Source organism: Sturnira hondurensis, unplaced genomic scaffold (genome assembly GCF_014824575.4).
Source record: "Sturnira hondurensis isolate 20B ecotype Veracruz unplaced genomic scaffold, ASM1482457v3 Scaffold0006849, whole genome shotgun sequence".
In the NCBI taxonomy this organism is placed as follows: domain Eukaryota; kingdom Metazoa; phylum Chordata; class Mammalia; order Chiroptera; family Phyllostomidae; genus Sturnira; species Sturnira hondurensis.
In genome coordinates, this window is record NW_028079480.1 from 1464198 (window position 1) to 1488802 (window position 24605).

Below are 24605 nucleotides of genomic sequence, written 5' to 3' on the forward strand. Positions count from 1 at the left end.
ATGCCACCTGTCCCCACCCCCACTTTGAGGAGCGAGGATTTACCTACTAGTCCTCTGCAATCAGGATATATTAACTCCAGCAGGGGGCTTTAATCTAGATGGATGGTTCGAACATAAATTGTCTGTGTTACCTAATATCTCAGATTATAGTCATGTACCTTTCATTTGTAATGAAAACGACTGTTTATTTTAACTGCCAGTCAGGTCATTTTTACACTATGAGCACTTTGAGGAATAAATAGGTATTTTTGGTACTTTCTCACTAATACTTTATGCACATGGTCTGTCCCTCAACTTGAATGCACATTTGCTCACACAGCCAGATTCTGATTAGTGTTAATGCATGGCTAAGGGAATTCAAGCCAGCTTGGCAACAAAGACCCCTCTGAATAAATGTCTTTCATAGTTGGCAGCTTAATATTTTTCTAAAGCAAGAATGTCTTCTAGGACTATTTCCTTCAAATCAAAATGAAGAGTGTAATTCACCAGTTAACGCTTCGTAGCAACTGGAAGGCTTTTGCTGTTTCCTCCTACCATTATTTCACAAGGCACAGCCGGGCACGCCCCCGTCAGCTGCAGCAAGAGGGGAAACCAGAGGAACATCCCACTGGGATGGGATAGCCAGGGAGAGCAGGGAGTGGAGGCCAGCAAGCAGAACAGGATATCCACCGGGTCCGGAGAGATTACGTGGAGATCCGGATGGGACAGAGACAGCCTGGCCTTGTATCCTGACAGGTACAAGGGACGGGGCTCCGACAGTGACTTATATGAGAAATTCCAAGCAGATAGGCATCAGAGGAGAAGCTCGTTGTCATGAAGAGGGGCCTGCCACCCAGCTAGAGAGTCTGGCCTAAGACTCTAGCTGGACACAGCCCTGGGCCTTTTCTAAGCTGAAAATGGTCATCTCTATTCCCCCATGAGCTGGACCAACAAGAGCCCACCTGGTCCTTGTCTTCATATGACAGCCCTGCCCTTTGCCAGCCAAGATCTGTCTGTTCTTGGCCCCTCACCAGGGCCTGTGACTTGATGTCTAGCAACCTGTGTCTGCTTGCTTGTCCACCCCAGGCATCAGGCCAGGTTGGTTTAAAGCAGTTTCCCGCATCCATCGTGAGAGCCCAGTGCCCAGCCCCAGGCTTCCTCCCCGCTGGAGAAAACAGCAGCCGCCTTCTGATGAAGCCTTCAACAAATTCCTATCATATTCCTTTCACAGGGCTTTCCTGCAGCTCACCGGGCCTATCATTCAGCTCCTGTCAAACAGGGTAGAAGAGCGTGGGCTCCCCAGGGGGCCCGGGCGCTGCCTCCGCCACAGACGCAGCCATAGATCGCATGGGCACGCGCATGCGCATGTGTGCAACACCTACAGCCCTGTCACGATTTACGTGCGCTATCGCATTTGACCTTGAGGTAGAGCAAATATTATTAGCCCCACTTTATAGATGAGGAAACTGAATTCTAGTGAATGTAAGCAGGTTCCTTTATCAAACATTGTGTTAGGAGCTAGAAGAATAAAATATAGTCCAGAACTCCGTGGAGCTCACAGTCTCCTGTGCTCAAGGCTACACAGGTAATAATCATAATAACTCATTCTTTCAAAAATATTTATCGAGTTCCCATTGACTGAGTGTATTGGGAGAGGGAGACAGATATACTAACTAGTGTTTATCGAGTGCTTGCTCTGTGCCCAGCACTGTATGAACTACTTTGTAGGTATTATCTTGATTCTCAGCAAAACCTCACGGCAGGGGAGCTGATACCTGGAAACTGAGGCTTGAACAAGCTGGGTAACTCATCCAAGAAAACCTACACAGCTAGAGAGTTGCAGAGCAGGAATTGCCCCTTGACTCCTGAGCCAAGTTCCTCACCACAGAGACAGCACAGGCTGTTGTCTCTCAGCCTTTCTATTTTAACTGCAAGTCTAGGGTACTTTCTGCTTCCCCATGTCGCACACCCCCCCCACACACACACACACAGGGAACCCACCTCACACCTGAGAGCAGCTGCCCCCCGCCACTCTTACCCAGCTGCTCTCCAGGGCCAAGGTCAGGCAGCTCCCATTCCAGATCTAAGACCCTGAATGCCCACGCTCACCTGCTCCCACCCAGCTCAGCTCCCTGAGGCAGCCCAGCCTGTGCTCCACCTCTGCCCATGTCCTCCTGTCCAGGTTGACTCCCCGTGCCCTGTTCCGGCCTCCCTGCTATGATTGCTGCACTCCTGAAGCAGAGTGTGTCTTCTCTGCACCCTCTAAGACAAATCCTGTCCCACTACCTGCCTTCTGCATCTTACCACCCTTCCAGTTGTCCTAACTTTACCCTCTGAAGTGGCGCACCCCACAGGCCCCATTTACTGTGGAAAGGAGCCATGTATTAGCTCCCCAGCTGCTATTCTAACTGCCTCCTTCCTCAAGCTGTGACTTCCACACACTCCTTTCAGCTAAAAATCTTGCCTCTTGTTTACCTCTGAACAGACCAAGGTCTCTGGGCATCACCTTCCTAGTCACCATCTTCCACCTTGCCCTGTCTTCTTACCCATCCTGGCTTCCTTTCCTCTCTGTTAACTTCAGACTTACCCCCATCCACTGGTATTTTACTTGCTGTTCCCTTCCACCTTCTACACATCTTGCCTCGGTACCCTCCAATCCACTGCCCTCCCGGGTCTTTTCTTCTTGCCCACAACCATGCGCAGGCCCCAGAGCTTGGTGAAACCATCACTTAACTCCGTGTCTTCTGGTCAATATCCTAGGCCTTCCTGAGCCCATCCTGTTCCCACTGAGTCCCCTACTCGGTTGCCCACCTACTATGTCATGCTCTCAATCTAGCTTCTCTTTCCTCGGTAAGGAAACAGCTTCCTCGAAGGTCATCAGTGGCTCCCAAATTGCCCAATCTATTGGCTTATTCCATCTTTTTGACCTCGTGAAAGCATGTAGCCCTGCTGGTCACTCCTTTCTTTTTAACCGTTGCTTTTCTGATGTCTGTGTTTTCTTGACTCTGCTCTAAGAGTTACTGGCTTCCAAGGAACAGAAATCTGCTCAAGTTAGTTCAGAAGTTTTTGGAAAAACTTGGGAATTTCCCTTCTTTGGTGCCATTGTTGCAGTTCCCCTGCCACACAGCCACCAGACAATGCTCTCCAAGATAGTGCTTTGATATAATGGTGCGCCATGTTCAGAATCCTTCAGTAGCTCCCCATTTCCTACCAGATAGAATCTAAAGTCTTAGTTTACATGCCACATCTTCCACAATCTTAGATGTCATGTACGTTCCTGTTTGCCTTCTACTCATTTCCACTCATCTCTGGACTGTCCAGCTAGTCTACCCTCTACTCCCTAAGCATATTTTTCTGTTCACTGATCTGCTTCATAGCTCGTACTGTTTCTTTTGTAAATGCCTCATATATTTTCTATCAAAATCCTAAGCATCCTTCAAGTTCTAGATCAAATGCACCTTCTTTATAAAGACTTTTTACCCCAGCAGAAGTGGTTACCTTCCCTCCTGTGCAAGTCTAAGGTTGGGGACCCTCCCTATTTGCCATATTAGGCTGGACAGTCTGTGAGCAGAGAATCACATCCTGTGCTGTGCAGGGTGCCCAGACTGGAGACGGGATCCCCAAGGGCGGGAGGAACTCCTTGGAGAAGGTTTATCTTTTCCACTCTTAAAGAAGAGTGAAGCATCCACTGGCTAACTGCCCTACTATTCTGCCCTGAAATTGGCCCACATCCTCAAACAAAAGAAAGATACAGACAAAAACCAATGGCTTTTTAGCTGGAAGCTTCTATATAATGATAGCAGGAAGGAAGAAAGTTTGAATAGAGATTTAAAGTATTTTGTGACCAAGCAGCTAAGTGGTTTGTCTGAATCCATGGAGAGTTGGTCACAGAGCTGGGCCAGAGCTCACCTGTGTCCCCTCGTGCCCCACGCTGGGCTTGTTGCTGCCAACCCTAGCGCCCTCCTGCCTCCCTGCCGCTAGAAATGCTGCCTGGAACAGAGGCCTCAGGAGCAGGCAGGAGGCCAAGAACCAGACCCATTTCCAGAACATAGTGACTCAAACAGTCGTTCCACTCTCTGTGTTTACCTCTTTCTGGGGCTGCTGGAGGGGAATAGGAGGACCTTGAGGTGTATCTAGAGGACACAGAGTCTTGGTGGAGCCAGGGAATCACTGCCTTCCTTCAGTAGGCCCTGGCAAGTTTGTCCCCAGAGTACACAGACCCAGATGAATGGCTGTCTGTCTAGAGACACATTTCTCATCCTTTCTGGCACTTCGCCTCCTGAAAGTATGTGGCTCCTAAGATGCTGCTCTCACTGGCTTTGGTACTGGTTTAAGGCAGTCAGTTATAGGCTCCCAGCTCTGAGGACAGATGTGTGACCCAATCTTGGCCAGTCACAGCCCTCCCCTGAAGTCCTTCCCATTGGAACTAAGGAGAGAAAGCATCTCCACTCTGTGCTGAAACTGAGGTGTGAGGCTGAGAGCGTTACCACAGGTCAAGCTCTGTGAAGCAGGATGGCGTGAGAGAATGAGGCCAACAGACAGAGAAGGAAGACAAGGGAAAGAGAAATGAGGTCCTGACAACCTTCTGGTCAGAACCCTGGTTCCAGTCACCATGATGCCCACCTGTGCTCTTGGTGTTCTGGGCATTTGAACATATGAGCCAATAAATTCTTCAACTAGTGCAGGTGGAGTGTTTGACACGGCCTCCATCTGCCACCTGAATTCCTTCCTTCCTCCTTGTCTTCCTCCCTTGAGATAAACTTGTATTGCAGAATGGAGCCATGGTCTTCATCATCAACATCAAACCTGACTAAGCAGCTGGCTTTCCTGGTATCACCCTAGGTGGGGGGGTGGGGGGGCAAAGCTGCAAATGCTAGTCTCTCCCGTCTGGGTGGTTCCATGCCCATCAAAATGCAAGAAATTCCAAGGGCACAGAGCAAATGCTGAGTACAGATCCTTTATAGAACAAGGTATAAAGCAATCAATCTGCATGGAGTTTTTACAGAACAGACACTCATCACTGCAGATGATTCTGACCTTTGGGTGCCAAACATCCTTTCTTGAAAAACCACCCACCTCTTGGGACAAAAGGCTTTTATCCTTCATCTCAAAGTCACCTTCTCTGCCCTCTGTTTGTGAGGTCTTTTCTACCCCAGATAGCCCCTAATTCAGGATCAGATTTGTCTGTTTCTTTCCTGGGATAGATGGCCTTTCCAGACTGACCCCATTGACTCCCCTTTAAAATTCCCAGCCCCAGAGTTTTTCCCACACCTAGAAATCTCCCTTTACCAAAGGCTCCATTCCTTTACACTAAGACCTGGCCTCTAGATACATCCTATTCCAGGACACATCTGTGGCTCTCCTGTTCGGATGTTTTCCCATACGTGCTCTGTCCTTATTTAACTTCAGTGGCTCACTGAATTACATACATAATTAAAGAATAAAAGAACAGGCACACATCTCCAAAGAAATCATCTACAGTAAAGGTTGTACATTCAAAATGGGAAATGGAGAAGGGAAGAAAAGAAAGAAGGAGGAGGAGTAAGAAAATAGGTTCCTGGAGTCCTTGTATTTCTTGTTACCCTTCTACCCTCAGGCTCTGCACAGACCCTCAGATATTCTGAGATGCAAGTATCAGCCCAACAGATCCAGGGGTCCCTTGGGGAGAGCTGCCTACTATAAATTAAGGTGGCTATCCTGGCAAATTTCCCTGGCATATGAACAATACCTTTTCCTTCTTTCCAGCAGGAAAATTCTTTTTCCTCTTAGGTCTGAAATCATAGGTCATCATTGTCTACTTTCTTTTCCAAAAATTTGGTGACTTAAAAATAATTTATCAGCCCTATCTGGTGTGTGACTCCGTTGGTTGGAGTATTGCCTCATAACTGAAAGATTGTAGGTTCATTTCCAGGTCAGGGCACTTACCTGAGCTATGGGCCAAGTGCCTGGTTAGGGTGCATACAGGAGGCAACTGATCAATGTTTCTCTCTCACATTGATGTTTCTCTCTCCCTTCCTCTCTCTGTAAGAAAAAAAAAGTAATGAAAAAATGTCCTTGGATAAGGGTAAAGTAATAATAATAATAATTTATCACTTTTCATAATTCCGTGGGACAGAAATTTGGGAAAATTCAGCTGAGTGGTTCTTCTGCTCCCATTGACATCAGCTGGTATCGCTCACTCGGCAGCATCCAACAGTTGGCCGGGCTGGGGTAGAAGGCCCACGACATCTTCCCTCGCGTCCCTGGTGCCTCGTGCTCTTGCACAGGCCTCCCGGTGGGGCTGCACTGGGCTTCCTCAGAGCGTGGTTGTCTCAGGGTAATGACATTTCTATCGTGGTGACTGGCTCTTAGCAGAGACAGTGCAGGCCTCTCAAAGGCTAGGCCCAGAACTGGCCCGACTTCACTTCTACCATATGCTGCTAATTCAGATTGAAGGGGGGGGTGAGATAGATTCCACCTCTTTTTGGGAGGAGTAACCTGTGCACACAGACAAGGAGGACGGTGGCAGCCATCTTTAACCACACCACTCATGGACAGGAAGGGAGCACGTTCCTGCTAACTTCTAAGCCTTAGATAAACCCCCATGTAGAGAACACTGTTCTCATCCTAAGTGACTCTTCTGTCCCTTTTTTTCTCTGCAGATTATTTTGCCTCACAATCTTCATCCTGAGACCTAACGTATTCCTTGCATTCAACTGATACTTCCCAATATACTTGTTTCAGAAAACCGGGTATTCCCAAGTACTGACTCCAAAGTAATTTTTACTGAAGCTCATTCTAGTTTAATATTCTGTTCTGCTAATGATTGTTTAGAACTTTTAATATACCCATTATATAAGATTAGCAATTCTTTAAGTCAGGGGTAGGAAATCCCTACCCCTGGGCCTTTGGGCCTTTGGGCCAAAGGCCATACTTCTGCTGATCCCTACTCTAGACTAAGGGATAAGTTTGCCTTTCAGCTTGTATGTCTAATGATTAGTTGTTCGACTTTCAGAAAGTCACTTTTTCTGAAACTCACTTTCTTCGTCTATAAAATGAGGGTATTAAAGTGACTGAGAATAAAGTACCCCCTATGCCTTGAGAGGAATTGCTGGAAGTGGCCACAAGATGGGTTGTTCCTCTACAACAGTGTCTCATGGCCCTGTTCATATTTCCACAACTTTGCAACTTCTCCAGGTCTGTTTGTCTCTGCAGGTTTGCACACCCCTCCTCCATGTCTCTGCTTCTCTGCGAGCTGGTCTACCTGCGTTTGCACATGTGTCTTCCTCTCTGTGTCAGGGTTTCACTGGCTCTCCATTTCTGTTCTTATTTATTCTTGTGTGTCTCTCCCTTGCATTCTTTTTTAAAGATTTTATTTATTTATCTTTAGAGGGGAAGGGAAGGAGAGAAGGAGAGAAATATCAATGTATGGTTGCCTCCCATGCATCCCCTGCTGGGAACTGGTCCACAACCCAGGCATGTGCCCTGACTGGGAATCGAACCGTGATCCCTTGTTTCACAGGTCCACGCTCAATCCCCTGAGCTACACCAGCCAGGGCTCCCCTGCATTCTTTGTGTGTACATACCTCTGTCTCCTCTTTCTGTCCTGTCTTTCTCCCCTGACTGTAATGTTGAATAGCTATATAGTTCTTCATTTTTCTGTTTTAATTTAAAAAGTTTCTTATTCTTAATTTTCAAAATAGCACATTTTATATTTTTTTCCAAATTAAAAACTGTATGTACAATGAGCTGTCATCTGTAAACTACTTAGCACAGTATCTAGTATAGAGTAGGTAACCAATAATTATTACATCCTATTATCTGGCTTTTCTTTATGTAAACTGTCCAAGAGGTTATTTTTTCACATGGGTCAATGATTATGAACAGAAAAAAAAGTTTGATCCTCTGTATCTATAACACTTTATTATTCTCTCCCACTCTTTTTCAAGATTGCAGCTCCTCTCTGTCATTACTATTTTTATATCTATCTTTTGGGAACTAATGAAGGGGGGTGGCCAAATACCAATCAAGAGACGGGTGGCTCAGTCAACCTTTTGCTCAGCCACCCGATGACAAACTGGTGCCTTCCACAGGATGTTTCTCTTTTGTTCACTCTACACATATTTACTGAGCACTAGTTACGCACTAGGTGATGAGGTGTCTGAAGTGAACAGAGCAGGCACAGTCCCTGCCCTCAGCAGGCTTATGGTTCACTGGGAGAAACGGACAATAAATGGAAAACCAAACAAGAGTGAGCCAGGGGGCACAGTGATTAGAATACCCAGGAAGGGAGGATTTCTCCGAGATGCTTTTCAAGGTGAGACCTAAAGGATGAGAAGAAGCCAGAGGGAAGTGGAGAGCGTGTGTGCCAGTCAGAGGGAGCAGTCCCGTGAGAGGCCAGGGACCGGGACCAAGCCTGATAGAATGTGGGAACCCATGTGGCTGTAGGAGTTCAGCCAAGCAGGCAGCAGGCCGAGCTGGGCTTCCAGTCCAGGTGTGATGAGGGGTCTGGGTTCCATTCCAACATAATGGGGAGCCACCAAAAGGGCTGAAGGCAGGAGAACGGCTGGTCGGATTTGTGTGTTAAAAAGATGACTCTGGCTATAGTATGGGTGGATTAGACTGATGGGGGCAAGCGAGGAAACAGAAATGAGCCTCTCCGGGGGGGGGTGAGGAAAGGAGAGAAGGATTTGAAATATTTTAAGAGGTAGAAATGACAGGATTGGCTGATGAATTAGATGTGAAGACAAGGGGGTGGGGAAATCAAGACTGGCACAGGGTTTCTGGCTTCAGTACTTGGGTGTCCGTGGCAGGGCAGAGGGGGATGGGCGATCAATAGTTCCATCGGAGATGACTTGCGGGTGCTAGGAGAGGTGTCAGGTGGGCAGTCAGATATATGAGCCTGAGCTTGGACTGGGGATTTGGGTAAGAGACATAAATTTGGGAGTTGTCAGTCTTGGGAATGAATGTTATCCTGCAGAGAAAGAGGACAGAGAAAGGAGAAGGGGCCCCACACCAGGCCGGGGACGCCAACCTGAAGAGGGCAGGGAGAGGAGGAAGGACCTGCAAGGGGGGAAGGGAGAGGTGACCAGAGAGAGAAGAAAAACCAGAAAAGGATGGCAGCCTCTGAGCCAAGAGAGCAGTACTTTAAGAGGGAAGTGGTGAGGTGGAGGTGAGGGAGATACAAAGGCTGTCCCTCGATGTGGCCACACAAAAGCCAGCAGTGAGGGTGACAAGAGCAGCTTAGCTGGAACTGAAGTGGAGGGAGGAGGGCACGGGTTGGTGTGGGACAAATGGGTGGTGAGGAAGTGGAGACGGCTTGTGAAGACAACCCTGAGAATTTTAGTTGTAAAGGAGAATAAAGAAATGTACCCACACAGGATGAGCCGTCAGGTGTGGTGTTTTTGGATAAAAAATACTCGAGTGTGTTTGGAAACTCTCAAAGTGATCACTGGAGAGTGAGACACTGTGTCTTGGTTGTTTTTGTTTTGTTTTGTTTTTGATAATGATGAGAACATACAATTGAGTGACTCTTCACAGTTTACCAAGTGTTGTCTCACCCTCTCTCTCATCCTCACAGCCATCCTGTGAGTTACGTAGCAGCCCCAAATAATAGATGAGGAGGCTGAAGCTTAGAGAAATTGAGTGATGGGCTCAAGGTCAGTGTGGGAAAGTGGCAGGGACAGGAGCCCCCTCCCAGGCTGCTCTGGGCCCAACCCTCAGACCCTACCTTGCCCACAGCAGCCCTGTCCCAATGGACCGGCTCCGACATTGGATGCTACTCACACAAGTATTGGTCGCACCCTGCTGGTGTCTCTCACGCAGACTTTCCGGTGGACACCAAACCAATCACCTCTGCCTGCTGGCCCAGCCTTGGATATTATGAAGTCATCTCTCCTTTTTAAGGACATGGACACTGTCCCACTGCTAGCCCCGTTTCACAGAGTCTCAAAGCCTCCTGAACTTCTAGAAGCAACCCACAATCTCTAGCAGGTGTCAGAGATGGAAGCATGAAATCTCACATACCATACACTCACCCCCCAGGGTTGTGAGAACTGACAGCCCGGACGGACTGTGAGTAGGTTAGCAACCGCGGCTAATCTCTGTACCTCAGTAAAAGTACCCACAGTTTTCACATCTGTAAATCATAGGATTATCATGAGGATAGAATGAGATAGAGGATGTTTAGCACCTGGTGACTGCTCTATCGACGCTGCCTATGATTGTTTTTATTTATTCATCTACTCACTCACTCTTGCATTGGCCTTTTTTGGGCACCTTTTCTATGGCAACCCTTGCACTAAACACAGCAAATACAGAGACATATCTACATGCTCTGGAGCTCAAGGAACACATGAATTAATGAGGGGAGTGATGTGGGAACACAAACAACCCTGCCCTTGCAGGAATAAGTGAAGTGCAAAGCCCGATGCATATGCAGAGAACAGATCACATCCAGCTGAGACAGCGGTTGGGCAGGGTTTGTGAGAAACAGGAGGGTGGGGAGAACATTCCCCACAGAGGGGACAGCTGCAGCTGAGCAGAGTCACAGGAGCCCAGAAGGGCAGATCCTGTTCAGAAACCCAACCGGAGCATCAGCTCTGTGCAGAAAATGGGGAGGTAATCAGGCAGATTATCCTGGGGGAAGACTGTGAGAACTCAGGCATCAGTTCAGCTTGATTGACAGCTAAGGGCAGCCTGGGCAGAGGGAAGGAGTGGCAACTCCCGCCATGCATTGGCCACAGAACACTCCCTGGATTGTCAAGAACTGTACTTAGGAGCTGTTGGTCTGATATTGTGTCTATAGCCCTGGGGCAGGCGGGGTGGAGAGAAGGGGAGAGGGTGTCATGTTCATTCCAGGCTGCCATGTAAGTTGGGTATGAGTGTAGTTCTTGCTCTACAACAGATGAAGGAATCTGAGCCAGCCTAGTAACCCCGCCCTACAGGAACTAGCACCCCCAAATCTTCAAAGCAAAGGTGATACAGGGCCATCTGGTCACCCAGGGTCACCACCATCATCTCAGGGACCCCAGCCCCTCACCTCCTCCTGGGAGCTGGCCCAGAGGATGGTAAAAACATGCCAGGAGACCGGGACAGGGGTCGAAACAGGGACATCAAGGCTGGACTTTGTAGATCTCCCACCCATACCCTGGGGAAACCACACCCGCTCTGCCCATCCCCTAAGGCTGGGAGACTCACGGACCCAGAGATGCAGACGCAGAAGGGCCCTCACAGAGCTGCCAGCCCAGTGCCTTTTCAACACTGGCCCTGGAATCCCTGATTTAAACAACACTGGATGGAACGGGTTGCATAAAACCAAATGCATCAGAATGCTTGGGTTGAAACCAAGAGTGAAGGGCCCAGAGTCCCGCCCTCATGGCCATATTTGCCCACACATTTTTATTCAGTCCAACTGTCTTGTTTTGTGGAACAGAAACTCAGAATGTGGGTCTCTGACCAGCCAAGGTCACAAAGCTCATCTCTGGCATAGTCAAGACCTGCAAGAAGTGAATGAAATCAAGGATGAGAAAGCTCTTTGTAATGGGATGGGATGGGAGTAATAGACACAAAACTGTACTTGAAAAATAATTAAATAAATAAATAAAAGAAATAAAATGCTTACTAAGCAAAAACAATTAAAAAAAGAAAAAGAAAGCTCTTTGTAAGCTGTAGAGTGCTGTAGAAGCAAAGGGTTGTTATCGCCACTGTTTACGTGAGGTCCTGGGGCATTTCTCACAGTTGCTACTCTGGAGGGCGGGTGCTGCCAGGAAGAACCCAGGGAGGACCACTAGCGTTGGCCTCATGGGTAACACAGAAAGAACGTGTGATTTGGACCCTGGAAATGGGTAGAGGCCCAGCGCTGCTATGTATGAGCTGTACAACCTTGGACAGCTCATGTTGCCTCTCTGACTCTCAGTTTCTTTTTCTAGAAAAATGCCTTACCTACCTTCCTTCTGGGATTATGTGGCATTCAGGTGAGACAAAGCAGGTGAAAGTGCTGATAACCAGGCCCAGTGCCCTTGGACTACAGTGTCTTGTAGAAGCAGCAGGAATGGTCGTAAACAGAACTGGAGGCTTAGAGGACTAGTTTTTAGCACCCAGAAGGCACTTCCTGTCCTCGGGGGCTGGTGCCAGCTGCTGACAGTGCTGGAACCCACGTTCTGCCTCCCCTGCCTAGACACATCCCCTAGGTCATGCTGTGCCCTCAACACAGCCCTCAGACACTCTTTGTCAAGACGTCTAAGTCCCAAACTCCCATCAGCAGGTGCTGACTCAGCCCCCACTGAGCTCTGTCTCCCTGTGCACACACTGTGGGTGCCAGAAGGCACCTGGCCAGTTGTTCAGCATCCCCCAAACTTTTTTGGCTCTACACTTTGGTGACAAAGGAAAGGGCCAAGTTGGATCTCTTTCAGGAGAGCAAGAAATGATTTCTCTCAAAAACCTTGGAGAGTTCTTCCCTCCCTCCCCCGAGTGTTCTCCGCCCAGGACCATCAGAGGCTGGCAGCTGAACTGAGATGTCCATGCTCAGGTTAAAACAAAGGCAGGAGGTGGGGAACTAATGGATGGGGGTTGAGTGGGCTGCTTTGGAGAGCCTGGCAGGCCGGTTCTGGGAGCGGGAGGGGGCCCTCAGACGTCCATGGCTGTGCTGTCTGGGGAGGGACCTGGGGCATGCCGCTTTCTCCAGATGGAAAGGTAACAGGAGGAAATCGGCCATGGGACACATGAACCTTTATGGCTCAGATGTGAGCTCTGAGGTTTTACTCACTCAGTCATTCAACAAATATTTACTGATCACCTGTTGTACACCAGGCACTGTGGCAGGGCCAGGGACACAGAAAGTTCCACCCACATGGAGCTGAATTCCAGTGGGACTGGTCAGAGAAAGAACAGGTAACTGGGAAGATCCAGACTGTCCACGGCTGTGGTAACAGCGGTGGCGGGAAGGAGCAGGGGGAGAGGAGGAAGGTGTGAAGGCTGGTGGTGAGCGAGTACAAGTTTCCTGATGGGGGCAGGAAGGCCTCACTGAAAAGGGACAACTGAGCCAGGGCCCGAGGGAGGTGCGGGAGGGAGACAGCCCTGTGGACATCGACATCGGAAGGAAGAGCATCCTGGGTGGAGGGAGCAGCGAGGCCACGCGGCTGCAGGAGAGTGAAAGGAGACGGGTGAAGACTGATCAGAACTTCAATCTTTTGGTTTGAGTTTCATAGAAAAAGAAATCCAGCAAGTCTGCCTAGCAACTTTAGATGTGTTCATACTTTCCCATCTAAGATGTGAATTTTATACTTACTGTTTAAATGTTGGGACTTGCTGTCAGGAGAGAGCCATCCCAGACCTCGATGACAAAGCCTCTGCTCTTCCCCGGCTCATTAGTATAAGGGCTCTTGGGGTAGTTCGAAGGGCCTGCGAGGGGTCCCAGCACCTGGCTCTTGCTGGCTGTGTTACCCTGGGCAGGGCTCTGACCTCCCCTGAGCCTCAGTTCCCCTGATGAAGCTCATCAGTTGCTTCATCTGTAAAATGGGTTAATTACACCACCTCCCTCCACTCCCTCACTTAATTGTTGTTACATTTAATGAGATCATAAATAGGAGAGTGCCTTTTAAATTGAGACAGGCAAGGTCAATGCCTGGGAGTTTCTTGTTTTCCTCAGCAGGGCCTGTGGTGAGGGGTTCTCCCTGGCTTCCTACTCCCCACTCCCCTGCTCCTCACATTTTGTCCCATGTGGGCCCGGCTGACTCTCCCTTCGCCTGGACCCACGTCTGATTCAGGGACACGCATCAGACACCCAGGGATCCCCACACCAAGGCTACTGAGGGTTCCTCGGTGTGCTGTGGGGCAAATTGCCCCACACTGACCTCTCTGGGACAACTCTGAGCCATTGCTAATCGGGTGGAACCAGGTGGCCCAGCCGCCCCTCCCAGCATCCTTTTCCCCTTCTCCTCCAGGTACAATGGTCCCAACCTGGTTCTGAAGTACGACCGGGCCCAGAAGCGGCTGGTGAACATCGCTGTGGACAAGCGCAGCTCCCCCTACTATGCATTGCGGGACCGGCAGGGCAATGCCATCGGGGTCACAGCCTGTGACATCGATGGGGATGGCCGTGAGGAGATCTACTTCCTCAACACCAACAACGCCTTCTCAGGTAAGGGGCTGGGGCCTTGGGCCTCTTCCTGCTGCCCACCTTCATCCTCCCAGCACCAACTGGGGGCAGGGCTTCGGGGACCCTGGTCTTCCTCAGGCTACTGTCTGGCCCTGCCTCCAAAACCTTGCTCTGTTCCAGCAAGGGGACCCCTTCTTCTCTTGTATGTGAAGCTTGCTCTCATCTCCTGGCTGCTGGGCCTGGAGCAGAGGGCCTTGAACAGAGGCCCAGGCCTCACCTTCAGAGTTCTTGTCCTCCCACCCCCTCCCCTTTCTCCCTCCCCACTGCTCCTGACTGGCCCCACCACTCAGCACACCTCACCCAGGTGGCCACCACAGCCAACAAATGGTCCCTTGGAATTGCCCTCCATGCTGTTTTGAGTGGGGGACTTTCTAAAATGCTTTGAAATCCTTCAGTGGCCCCCACAGCTTTCAGCTGAGCTCCTTTATTCACAAATTCCCACTAAGGACCTACTCCATGCCAGACGAGAGGTGCCGGGTGATGCAGGCAGCACTTGGAGGGAGACAGACCTTCAGTTCACGGGCCCTTTTCTAGCCCAGAGCATCCATCTGAGTCACCACAGGGGTTGTGTGTGAATGTGGATTCTGACTCAGCCGTTTTGGGCGGGGCGAGAGACCCTGCATTGCTCACGCACTCTTGGGCTACGATGATGCTGTCGGGCCAGGGACCTCACTTTGAGTAGCACAGTCCAACACACCAAGGAACGGAGGAAGGAAATTGATGCCCAGGAGGCTAAGTAATAGTGACGATAATGATGACGGGTAGTACTTAAATAGCACCTACTGCATGCCAGGCCCTGATCTAAACACTTTATAATAATCATCTCATTTAAGCCTCACTGAAGCTCAGTAAGGTAGGTACTGGTGTATCTCACTTTATAGTTGAGGAAACTGAGGCATAAAGAGATCACATGACTGCCCAAGGCCATACAACTTGTAGGTACCAGGACCCAAAAGCAGGGGCCTGACTCCAGCTTCATCCTTTCAATCAACACACTATGGCCTCCCTCAGTCCCATATCTTCCAGGCCCAGCAGAGATCCTGGCTCATATTTGGCACTCAGTGTTTCATGAGTTGAGGACTGTGTTCTTGGGGCTGCAGGTGGTCCCCAGCCCCACATTCTTTCAGGCCTGACCTCGGCCCACTAGCATGAAGTCTTCTCCTGTGGGGCCATGACATGTGTAGGAAGTCCCAGGCCAAGGCGTCCTCCTGAAGGATTCTGGACCTCGTGTCTGTGTAAGGCCAGCTTGGGCATGCACTGGGTTCTTCCAGATGGCAGCAGCCTCTTGGGTTGGTCTGGACAACACCTTGTGCTTCACACCTGTGTCTTCACCATCCTAACCTTTGCATCCGAACCTCTGGGATGCGACCCAGTTGCCTCTTGCGGGCAGCCGATTGCCTGACTCTAAGGACCTCCTTGCCTTCCTTTCCCCCTCCTACATGCATGGGCTGTCCCCAGGGTCCATATGTTGCCCCTACTGGTTGTTGAGCCCAAGCCAGGGTCTAACCCCTAGACTACCCCTGATGCTGAGCCCTGCCAGTTGCACGAATGAGAGGGGACAAGGTTGGGGCCCATGCCAGGGGCAGGAGTAGGCAGGGCTGGCTGGCTGGCAGCCAGGCTTACACAGCCAAGAAACAATGAGCCACAGTCCTGCGTGGTGTTTTATGGGTTTTCATCTCATCTTGCCACCAAGTGAAGCCTGAGAGATAGTAATTATCCCTACACAAATATCAGGGCATGATTACCCAGCTGGATTTACTGCCCTCTTTCCAACCAAGCCAAGATTGGATTAGGACACAATTAATGGATGGGCTGATCAACCCTTTAATGTGGGGCAAGGTCAGGAGGGGAGCAGCAGCAAGGGACAGCTGAGGAAGGGGCGAGTCCGCAGGAAGACCCTGGAGGGCAGGGAAACAGACACAGGGAGAACTGTGAAAGAAAGGGGGGGTCAACCTGGGCTCTCCTCGCAAGATGCCAGAGGAAGGGCACACTCTCCTCCCTACTCACTGAGCGCAGAGCACCTGGGCTGGGACCCGTCAGGTGTCTCTGAAGCCACAGCCCCTCCCACTTTCTTAGAGTCCTTGTCGACTCCTAGAGCAATGGCGCTCAGCCAAGGCTGCACATTAGACTCTCCTGGGAGCTTCTAGCACACCCAGTTTGCAAGGTGCACCCCAGTCCAACTCAATCCGAACCTCTGGGATGCGACCCAGTTGCCAGACCTCCAGGTGATTCCCATGTGCAGTCGAGATGGGGGGGCCACTACCCCAGAGTCACATTAGCTCCGTGCTCAGCCTATCCACAGCCCCTTTCATTCACTAATGCATTCATTCACTGGACAAATATTTATTGAGCACCTGCTGTGTGCCAGGCATTATTCTAGACACTGAAAATGCCCCAGTGAATGAAACAGAAAAATCCCTCCTTCGTGTTTACACGCTGTCCCCAGCATGGCCTTATATTTCTCTAGGTATCTGACTCCCCTCTCCCAGCCCCTGGCCTCTAACCTCCTTGAGGGCAAAATCCCTGTGTTGGTCCTTTTGTGCCTCCCTCTGATCAAGCCAGACCTTGAGCATCCTAACAGCACAATTAACTCTTAATAAATAAATCCAGGAAAAACAGACAAGACACGAGCCATTAGGCCTGAAAAAAAAGTTTGCCAGCAAAGGGGAGGGGAGGGGAGACAGGCAATATGGAGCCCCCCAGAAGGTCCTGGGCTTCCTGGGTTTGAGGGTCTAGGTGTTCCCCTCAGAGAGACTGGAGCTGAGCCCCGAGGGCTGGGGCAAGGATGACAGTGCCCGGCAGCCTCAGTCTCAGGAGTGCACCGCCCAGTGACCTTCTGTGGTTTGAGGGATGTCTGTGGGTTTGAGTTAATTTTTCAGTTGAGTGATTCAATTGATTCATTGACAGTGGGTGGGGTGTGGAGCTGGGACATTTGTGTTGCGTCAGCACTTCCCTGGGTCCAGCACTCAGCCACTGCCACCTCGGGGAACCCAAGGTCCTCTCCTGGGGGCCCCAGCCGGCTCTGCCTGCCCATGGCATACAAATGGGGGCTCCTTTAGCCTGTGCAAGAGTGTCAGACAGACCTGTAGAAGGACAGTCCCTGTCTCTTTCTCAGCCAGGAGTCCCTGGAAGAGGGCTGAGACCCTGAATCCCAGCAGTGTCCCATGAGGGTCAGTTTGTATAACCTGGGATCTGCCTTTACTTACTGGGTGACCTTGGGCAAGATATTTGACCTCTCTCAGTCTTGACCCCTTCATCTGTAAAATAGGGAAAATCAAGCCCTGGCTGGTGTAGCTCAGTGGACTGAGCACGGGCCTGAGAACCACACAATCGCGGTTCAATTCCCATTCAGGACACATGCCTGGGTTGCAGGCCAGTTCCCAGCAGGGGACTCACGAGAAACAACCATACATTGATATTTCTCTCCTTCTCTCCTTCCCTTCCCCTCTAAAAAAAAGATAAAAAAATAAAATCTTTAAAATAGGGAAAATCATATCAACTTCACAAGCTCAAGTGCAAAGGTTCCCTAGACTATACATAAAGTCATTACCATCGTCTATAACACCCCTCCTGACGTGAGCCAGGTTGCCTTTCTGACCTCGTTTCCTCTTCCTCTTGCTCACCACCTTCCCACCTGAGGCCTCAGGCATGCTGTTTCCTCTACTTGAAATGCTTTTCCCACCACTGTTCTCAGGGCTCTCTCCTTACCTTCATTTAGGCCCCTAATCAGATGAGGTCTTCCCTGAACACTTTAGAATCATGCCCTGGCTGGGGTGGCTCAGTGGATTGAGTGTGAACCAAAGAGTCGCCAGTTTGATTCCCAGTCAGGGCCCATGCCTGGGTTGTGGGCCAGGTCCCCAGTAGGGGGTGTGCGAGAGGCAACCACATATCTCTCACACATTGATGTTTCTCTCCCTCTCTTTTCCCCCTCCCTTCCCCTCTCTCTAAAAAAAAAAGTAAATAAAATATTTTAAAATAAAATAAAATAAAGTCAGACCCCTATCACTGCTTATGCCCTAAACTTGCTTAATTTCTCTTCATAGCATTTGCCATTGTCTGAAAGTGTGCTACACATGTGTGTGGGGCCACCCCTGCTACTCATCTCCTGAACCCCACAGGGGTGGAGACTTTGTCACGTTTGCTGCTGTGTCTCCAGGACCAAAGAAGTTCACATGTCACTTAGTAAACATTTAATAAATATATTTGACCCAACAACTGGGATAATGAATGAAAAACACTTCTAGTGTCTAGGACTCAGTAAACGCCCTCTAAGCCATAGTTGTTAAATTCTCCCTTTAGAAGTGTCCTGGGCAGAGGAACCAAATGCCTCCCTCCTAGTCCATGGGAGAGAGGGAGACGCTAGTAACACAGCGAGAAAAGGACCGTACTGTAAATAACACACCACCCAGACGGTGGTTCCAGGCAGGCGTGGGTCAAGGGTTAAGGATTGGAGAGTAGATGAGAGGGAGAGAACAGAGGAAGACTCACCACAGTGCCTGGGCCGGGAAACCAGCTCATGGCTTCACCGACCTGGAAAAATACATGCGAGTTTGTTTCAGGCAACAGTGAAAAGCACGTAGAAGAGCGCGTGGGACAAAGGGGGAGGAGGGGCCAGTCCCAGCACCTCCCTCCACAGGATCCCAGGATCCCAGCACCTCCTACAGTTCCCAGTCAGAGGCCATCGGCTGGGGTCCTGCACTGACCACCTAGCTGCTGCACACCATGGCCCTGACCTCTCTACCCACGTGGTCTGGGGGTGACAGGAGTGTGAGTACAGGATGAGGCGGCACAAGCTGTGAGCCGAACCATTCATCTCATTCATCTTAGCTCATTCTGTTCTGGAGAATCGTCTCCGCCCACCTGCTGTCTTCAGTCTCCACACACCTCCCTGCTTTTCTACACAAACAGTGCCCTGCTCTACTCAGTGCTGCCCCTCCCTTTTTTCATTAGCAATCAATTTTGGATATTATCTCATGGCAGCAGGCTAAGAGCTTTCTCGTTTTTTATGGCTACCTCGTTCCCCATTGTATGGATTTGCCATCCATTGAATTTGCCCCCCTTGACGAACACTTAGACTCCTTGCGATCTGTGGCCCTTACCAGCAGGGCCGCCACATCGGCAGTTTGTGTGACATGCCACTTCCCACCGCTGCAGGCGTTTCTCTGTAAGTTCACAGAAATGGGATTGTTACAGCAAAGGAATATATACATGCGCGGGTCTGACCATTGTGGCCAAATTGTGCTCCACAGGGACATCCCGATGCAAGTGAGCATTTCCCAGCATCCTCAGCAACAAACACAACATGTCATCATTTTAAAAAATATTTTCCAATCTGATAGGAAATATTGGTACCTATGTTTAGTTTTCATTTTCCTTAAAGTGAGTGAGTGAGGCTGAGCATATATTTATATATTCGAATCTCTTGTCTGCTTATAGCCTTTAACCATTTTTTCTTATTGATTTGTAACATTTCATTATAAATTAGGAAAATTAGCCCTCTGTCTGCAATACACGTTGCAAGTAGTTTCCCCTCGTTTGTCATTTTTCTTTTATCTTCGCACGTGGTGGTTTTTGCAATGCAGAAAACTTGGATTTTTATGGACTTGGATTTATCACCCTTTTCTTTGATGGCTTCTGGGCTCTGTGTTATACTTAGGCCTTCAGCAGGGGCTTTTGTAACTTCTCGGGGAGGAGGCATCGGTCACTGTGCCAGAGAGAAGAAAGGCGCTGGGGGCGGGAAGCACTTCCAGCCTCCTCTGCCCACACAGCAGACGAGCCATCTGCCCCGGAGAGCGAGCACTCCCATTGTCCAGAGCTCCTTCACCCAGACCCAGTGCCAGCTGCACCCAGCTGCTCTCCACCTTGCTACTCAATGTGTGTTCCATGGGCCAGCCGCACTGGCAGCAGCAGGAAGCTCCTAAATATGCAGACCTCCTGGGCCAGAATCTGCATTAAGGCAGGATGGCCAGGATTTCCTGTGCCTGGTAAAGTCGGGGATGCACGGCTCCATGTCTCGTCCTCTTTTTCTAGGATCCTCTAGGTTCTAGGGTGTCCTGATCCCCAGCCGTGTTTCCCTCGGAGGCACAGCCCTGACTTTCAGCTCACCCAGCGTGGTCCCACTTGAGGAGATGAACTCCTTACTACTCAGGCTCCTGGCCCCCACTCCTACTCTGCCTCATTCACACGTGGCCCCATAAGCAGCAAGAATGAGGTGAGGCTGTCAAAGCAGCCGCATCCTGGGGCCCGGAGGACATTTTCTCAAAACACAGAACTAGGTTCCTTGGCGACCAAGAACTCCCCTCATTGCCCCCACCCCAGGTCTTTGATGTGGGGTAGGGGTGAGGGGAGAAGAGGGGCTTTGCAGTCAGACCCCATCTGAAGTTCACCGTTGCCCCTTCACAGCCGTGCAAGGCAAATGATTTTACTGTCTGAGCCCCAATTTGTCTCTGTAAAACAAAGGCTCTATCTCCCTGGTATGACTATGCAGAGGGCGGAATGAGCTAATGTGGGGGAGCACGGGGCAGGGGCTGACCAGATTTTTCTCTTCATCCCAGGGTGGAAGGGAAGACAGGGGTCAGAAATACTGGGGGACCCAGGGAAGCCTGGGTTCACTCTCTTTAAAAATGTCTTCTGCCCCTGGGCCATCACTACTTGGCTGGTTGTTCTTGACTAAGTCTTGTGAAGCATTTTAGACTCGGTGTTGCAGCTGCCTCCCGGGGTGTGACCCATAAGGACCTCCAGGGGCCATGCCCCGTAATTGCCCTGATGATCGTGATGGGAGTGGGGGCAGAGGAAGGTGGTGACGATGGTGATGGTAGTGATGATGGTGGTGGTGGTGTTATTATTTCTCGAGCTTACCATGTGCCGTGTGTTGTTCTAAATAGTTTACTTACATTATCTAATTTAATCCTTACAACAACTTGATAAACAGGTGGCCATTCTCATTATCCCATGTTACAGAGAAGAAAAATACAAGTTCATGAATTGCCCAAGGTCAGCCTGGGCTGCTGATGTTGCCGCCTACCTCCCTAACCCTGCTGTTTGGCAGTCATCTCTTTGCCTTATGAATGAGGTTGGAGGCTGGGCCTCTGCCCTGCCACACACGTTCACTGACCCTTCTCTTTGCCACCAATACCAGGCCATGACTCAGGTCATCTCCCTGAGGTTGGGCAGCCCCTGGGGGAGGGGTCACTCAGGCCAGTAAGCCTTAGGAAGAGCCCTTCATGGCCCAGACTCACTATCCCAGTGGCTCCAAGTTGCCCTATGGGGACAGAGCTAGGTGTGGAGGAGATGAGAGGGTGGTGAATTGTCATTTGCTTGAATGACACCACTGCCATTGATGCAGAATCTTCTTTTCTACGTGTCTGGTGGTACCTCCATCTCCACCCCTTCTTCCTCCTACACTCTAGCGCAGCTGCTCCCTGGGACTCAGTCTGTAGCTCTGGTCTTTCCCTTCTGCCCCAACTCGGGCCACACTGCTCTGCACGCTGCCATCCCTTATGGCCAGTGACCTCTTCGACATGCCTTCTCAGCCACCCTATGGACCACCCTATGGCACCCAGCACTTTCCGACACTCATCGTCATCACCCTGGAACGCATGCGCTACCACAAAAGTAGCCACCACACTTCATTTTCTCCCTTGTTTGCCCTCCACTCACTTCACTGCCAGGGCAATCTTCTGGAAACACTGCCTTTGCAGATCAGAAACCGCCCATGAGCCCCCGCCCTCAGTCCCGGCAGTAGTGGGCCTCTGCTGCCCTCCTACGGTTCTCCTTCTCCACCTGCACAAACCTCCTCTCTAGGTAAACTCTGTGCCTTTGTGTATGCCACCTGCCTGCCTAGTGCGCCACCTCCTCCTCTCTGCCTGGCTAAGCCACCGAGTGCAAGGCTCAGAAGCTCAGGCTTTGGAGTCAGAAAGACCTGGGTTTGAATCTGTCTCTACCATTCACTAGCTCTGTGACCTTGGCAATTGACTTCTCTGCCCCTCAATTTCTCCATCAGTAAAATGAGCTTACACTATCTCTCAGGGTAGATACAGGGTTCAGTCAAGATGATGGTGGTAAAGGGGAATGCTTCCTATAAAGCCTGGCCATGCTAAGTGCTGTGTAAACCAGAGTCACTGCTGTGTTACTCTGACCCTTCAAGTCCCCTTTCAGGTGCCTCCTCCACCATGAAGCCCTCCCTGACCACTGTAGCCTTTTCCACCCTGATTTCACAGCAATTCCAGGGTGTGCAGTCCTGTCCTACCCTGAGGGGTTCTGCCAGCTGTGGGATTTCAGGCAAGTCCCCTTGCCTCTGTGCCTCAGGTCCTTCGTCGGAGCAAGTAAAATGAGCATGAAAATAGTACCCATCTTATGGGGTTTTGCTAAGGGTTACAGGGAGGGTCAACATGTGAAGCAATATGTGAAGTGCCTGGCATACAGAAAGCACTGTAGGAATATTAAGTAGCATGAGTTTTACGGCTCCCTGGCATCTCCTCTACCCATCTATCCCTCATGCTGTCAAACGAACTGCGAGCGCCCCAAGTCAGGGGCGGAGGCTCCTGCTTCCCTGGGGCCTCCCACAGCACCAAGCAGGGCCTGGCCCCACCCTCTGGGCCTTCCCACCTGGCTGCCTGCCGCCGCTGACAGCTCCTCTGGGCTCTGAGGCCTTTAAGGCTCCTTTAATGCCAAGATGCCAAAGTCAGGGTGGGAATGGGAGTCCCCAGGGGTACCTCTCACAGGGGCTGTGGCCCTCAGAGCCTCTGCCCTAGGACACCGTCCTGCTTCTCCCAGGCCCCTGCCTTCTCAGAGTCCCCCTCAGGGACTCAGGAGAGCCCCTCTCTCCTGCAACAAGCAGGCTCTCCTCCCCTGGAGCAGCTGCCCCCCCCCCCGACTCAGTGAAGGACCCCAGGGCCAGGGCAGAGTGCAGCTGCAAGGAGCCGGAGGCGGGATTGGGTGCTCACGTGGGCCAGGGGCCAGGGGCCAGTGCTGGGTGTTTATTGCCAGTGCCATCGACCCGCACAGCTCGCTCTTTATCTGTCTTCCTGACACACCTAATCACCCAGGTTGCAGCTGCCAGAGCGTTTGCTCTTCCTAAATCATGGGCTCCATCCCTCCTGTCGCCCAGGCCTCGGGCCTGTGCCTGCAGAAGGGCTGCCATTGATTTTGCCATTCCCATTTATGATCTACAAGGCTCTGCATCACTGCTGCACATTTTACCTTAATTAGTTTATTCTTCTGGGTGTCCTCGGTCAGCCTGGAAGCCAGGGAGCTGGAACGGGGGAAGAGGCCAACGGCACTGGACACCCCAAGCCCTCCGGCCACAAAGCCCAGAGCCTGGCCAGACACCAACACCCTAGGACAGCAGTTTGCTAAGAACAGACTAGTTCTACAGGGTGCTAGTAGGTGAACTGTGAAAAGGAGTTTCATGGCCAAGTTCATTTGGGAAAGGCTGGATTCAACAAAATTAAGCAGATAATTTATTGCAGGACTTTTCAAAGTTTTAATGGACTGATGTCCATTGTGAATCTCCAAGAGGACATTACATGGCGTGGTCTTCCCCAAATCCCGATGGTCACAAAGCCTTTTCTTCAGGCAGCTCACAGAGAACAGGGTTCCGCAAAGCACACTTTGGGGAATGTTGTCTGGGTGGAATTGGAGGTGTGGAGGCAAACAGAGGGGTGCAGAGTCACCCTGGGCATGTTTTACCCTCTCGTCTAGCTACGGCAGGAGCCCGGCAACCCCAGCGATTTCTCCCACTGAACACAGGTGCCCGTCAGAGCGGTGCAGAGCCCCAGTTGCTGGCAGCTGCCCTCTCACCTGGCCCAGGCTCTGGGAGAGTTCAACCTCAGTATTTCAGGGGGCACTAGCCTAGCTAGAAGGACAGTCTAAAGGGGCCCTAGTTTGACAGAAAAGGGCAAGGGTCACTGGCTGTTGGTGAAGACTGGAGACCAAGCAGCCTACAGGGCCACTCAGAGGCCCCCCAGGCATCAGGAAGCACTGCCCAGGCTGCTGCTGCCTCGGGGGCAGCTGTGAGGATGCAGCCTGCAGCCTGGGTCCACAGTCCCTTTCAGCAGTCCCGAAATCCAGAGCGCTCTGAAAGCCTCAAGTACTTTTTTTAAGTTTGTGGGGAAAATGAATTGATAGTAAACCCTGCCCTGAGCTGTCATGAGCTATTTATGACTTTATTTATCCTACTTCATGTGAATATTCATATATTTCTCTGCAGAAACATTAATGTAGTTAATTATGGGGTGCTGCCCCAGTCCCTGCCGGGGTGTCATGTAATAAACGGGATGTGCACAGTGCTACATTTCTAAAGTACAAAGCAGACGCCTTTGTAAATCCCTCTGGTCCCCAGGGATTACCGTAAGGGGCAAGCAGCTCAGGGGTGCCTGACCAGGTAACTTCCACAGCAGCGCCATGGCAGGGGGTGGGGGGGCAGCTGTCTTCCCTGGCTCCCACAGAGGACACCAAGGCTGGGAGGAAGGAAAGAGCCGGCCCAGGG

The 24605-nt window shown here is 50.7% G+C and overlaps 1 protein-coding gene across 2 annotated transcripts in view; it reads left to right on the forward strand.

The window, feature by feature from the left end:
* Positions 1–24605, forward strand: part of CRTAC1 (cartilage acidic protein 1) — a 147922-nt gene that overhangs the window by 66435 nt on the left and 56882 nt on the right. For both annotated transcript variants that reach the window (XM_037050790.1, XM_037050791.1), the window contains exon 3: positions 13902–14098. In XM_037050790.1, the coding sequence (XP_036906685.1) occupies positions 13902–14098 (197 nt within the window). The remainder of the gene's footprint in view (positions 1–13901; positions 14099–24605) is intronic.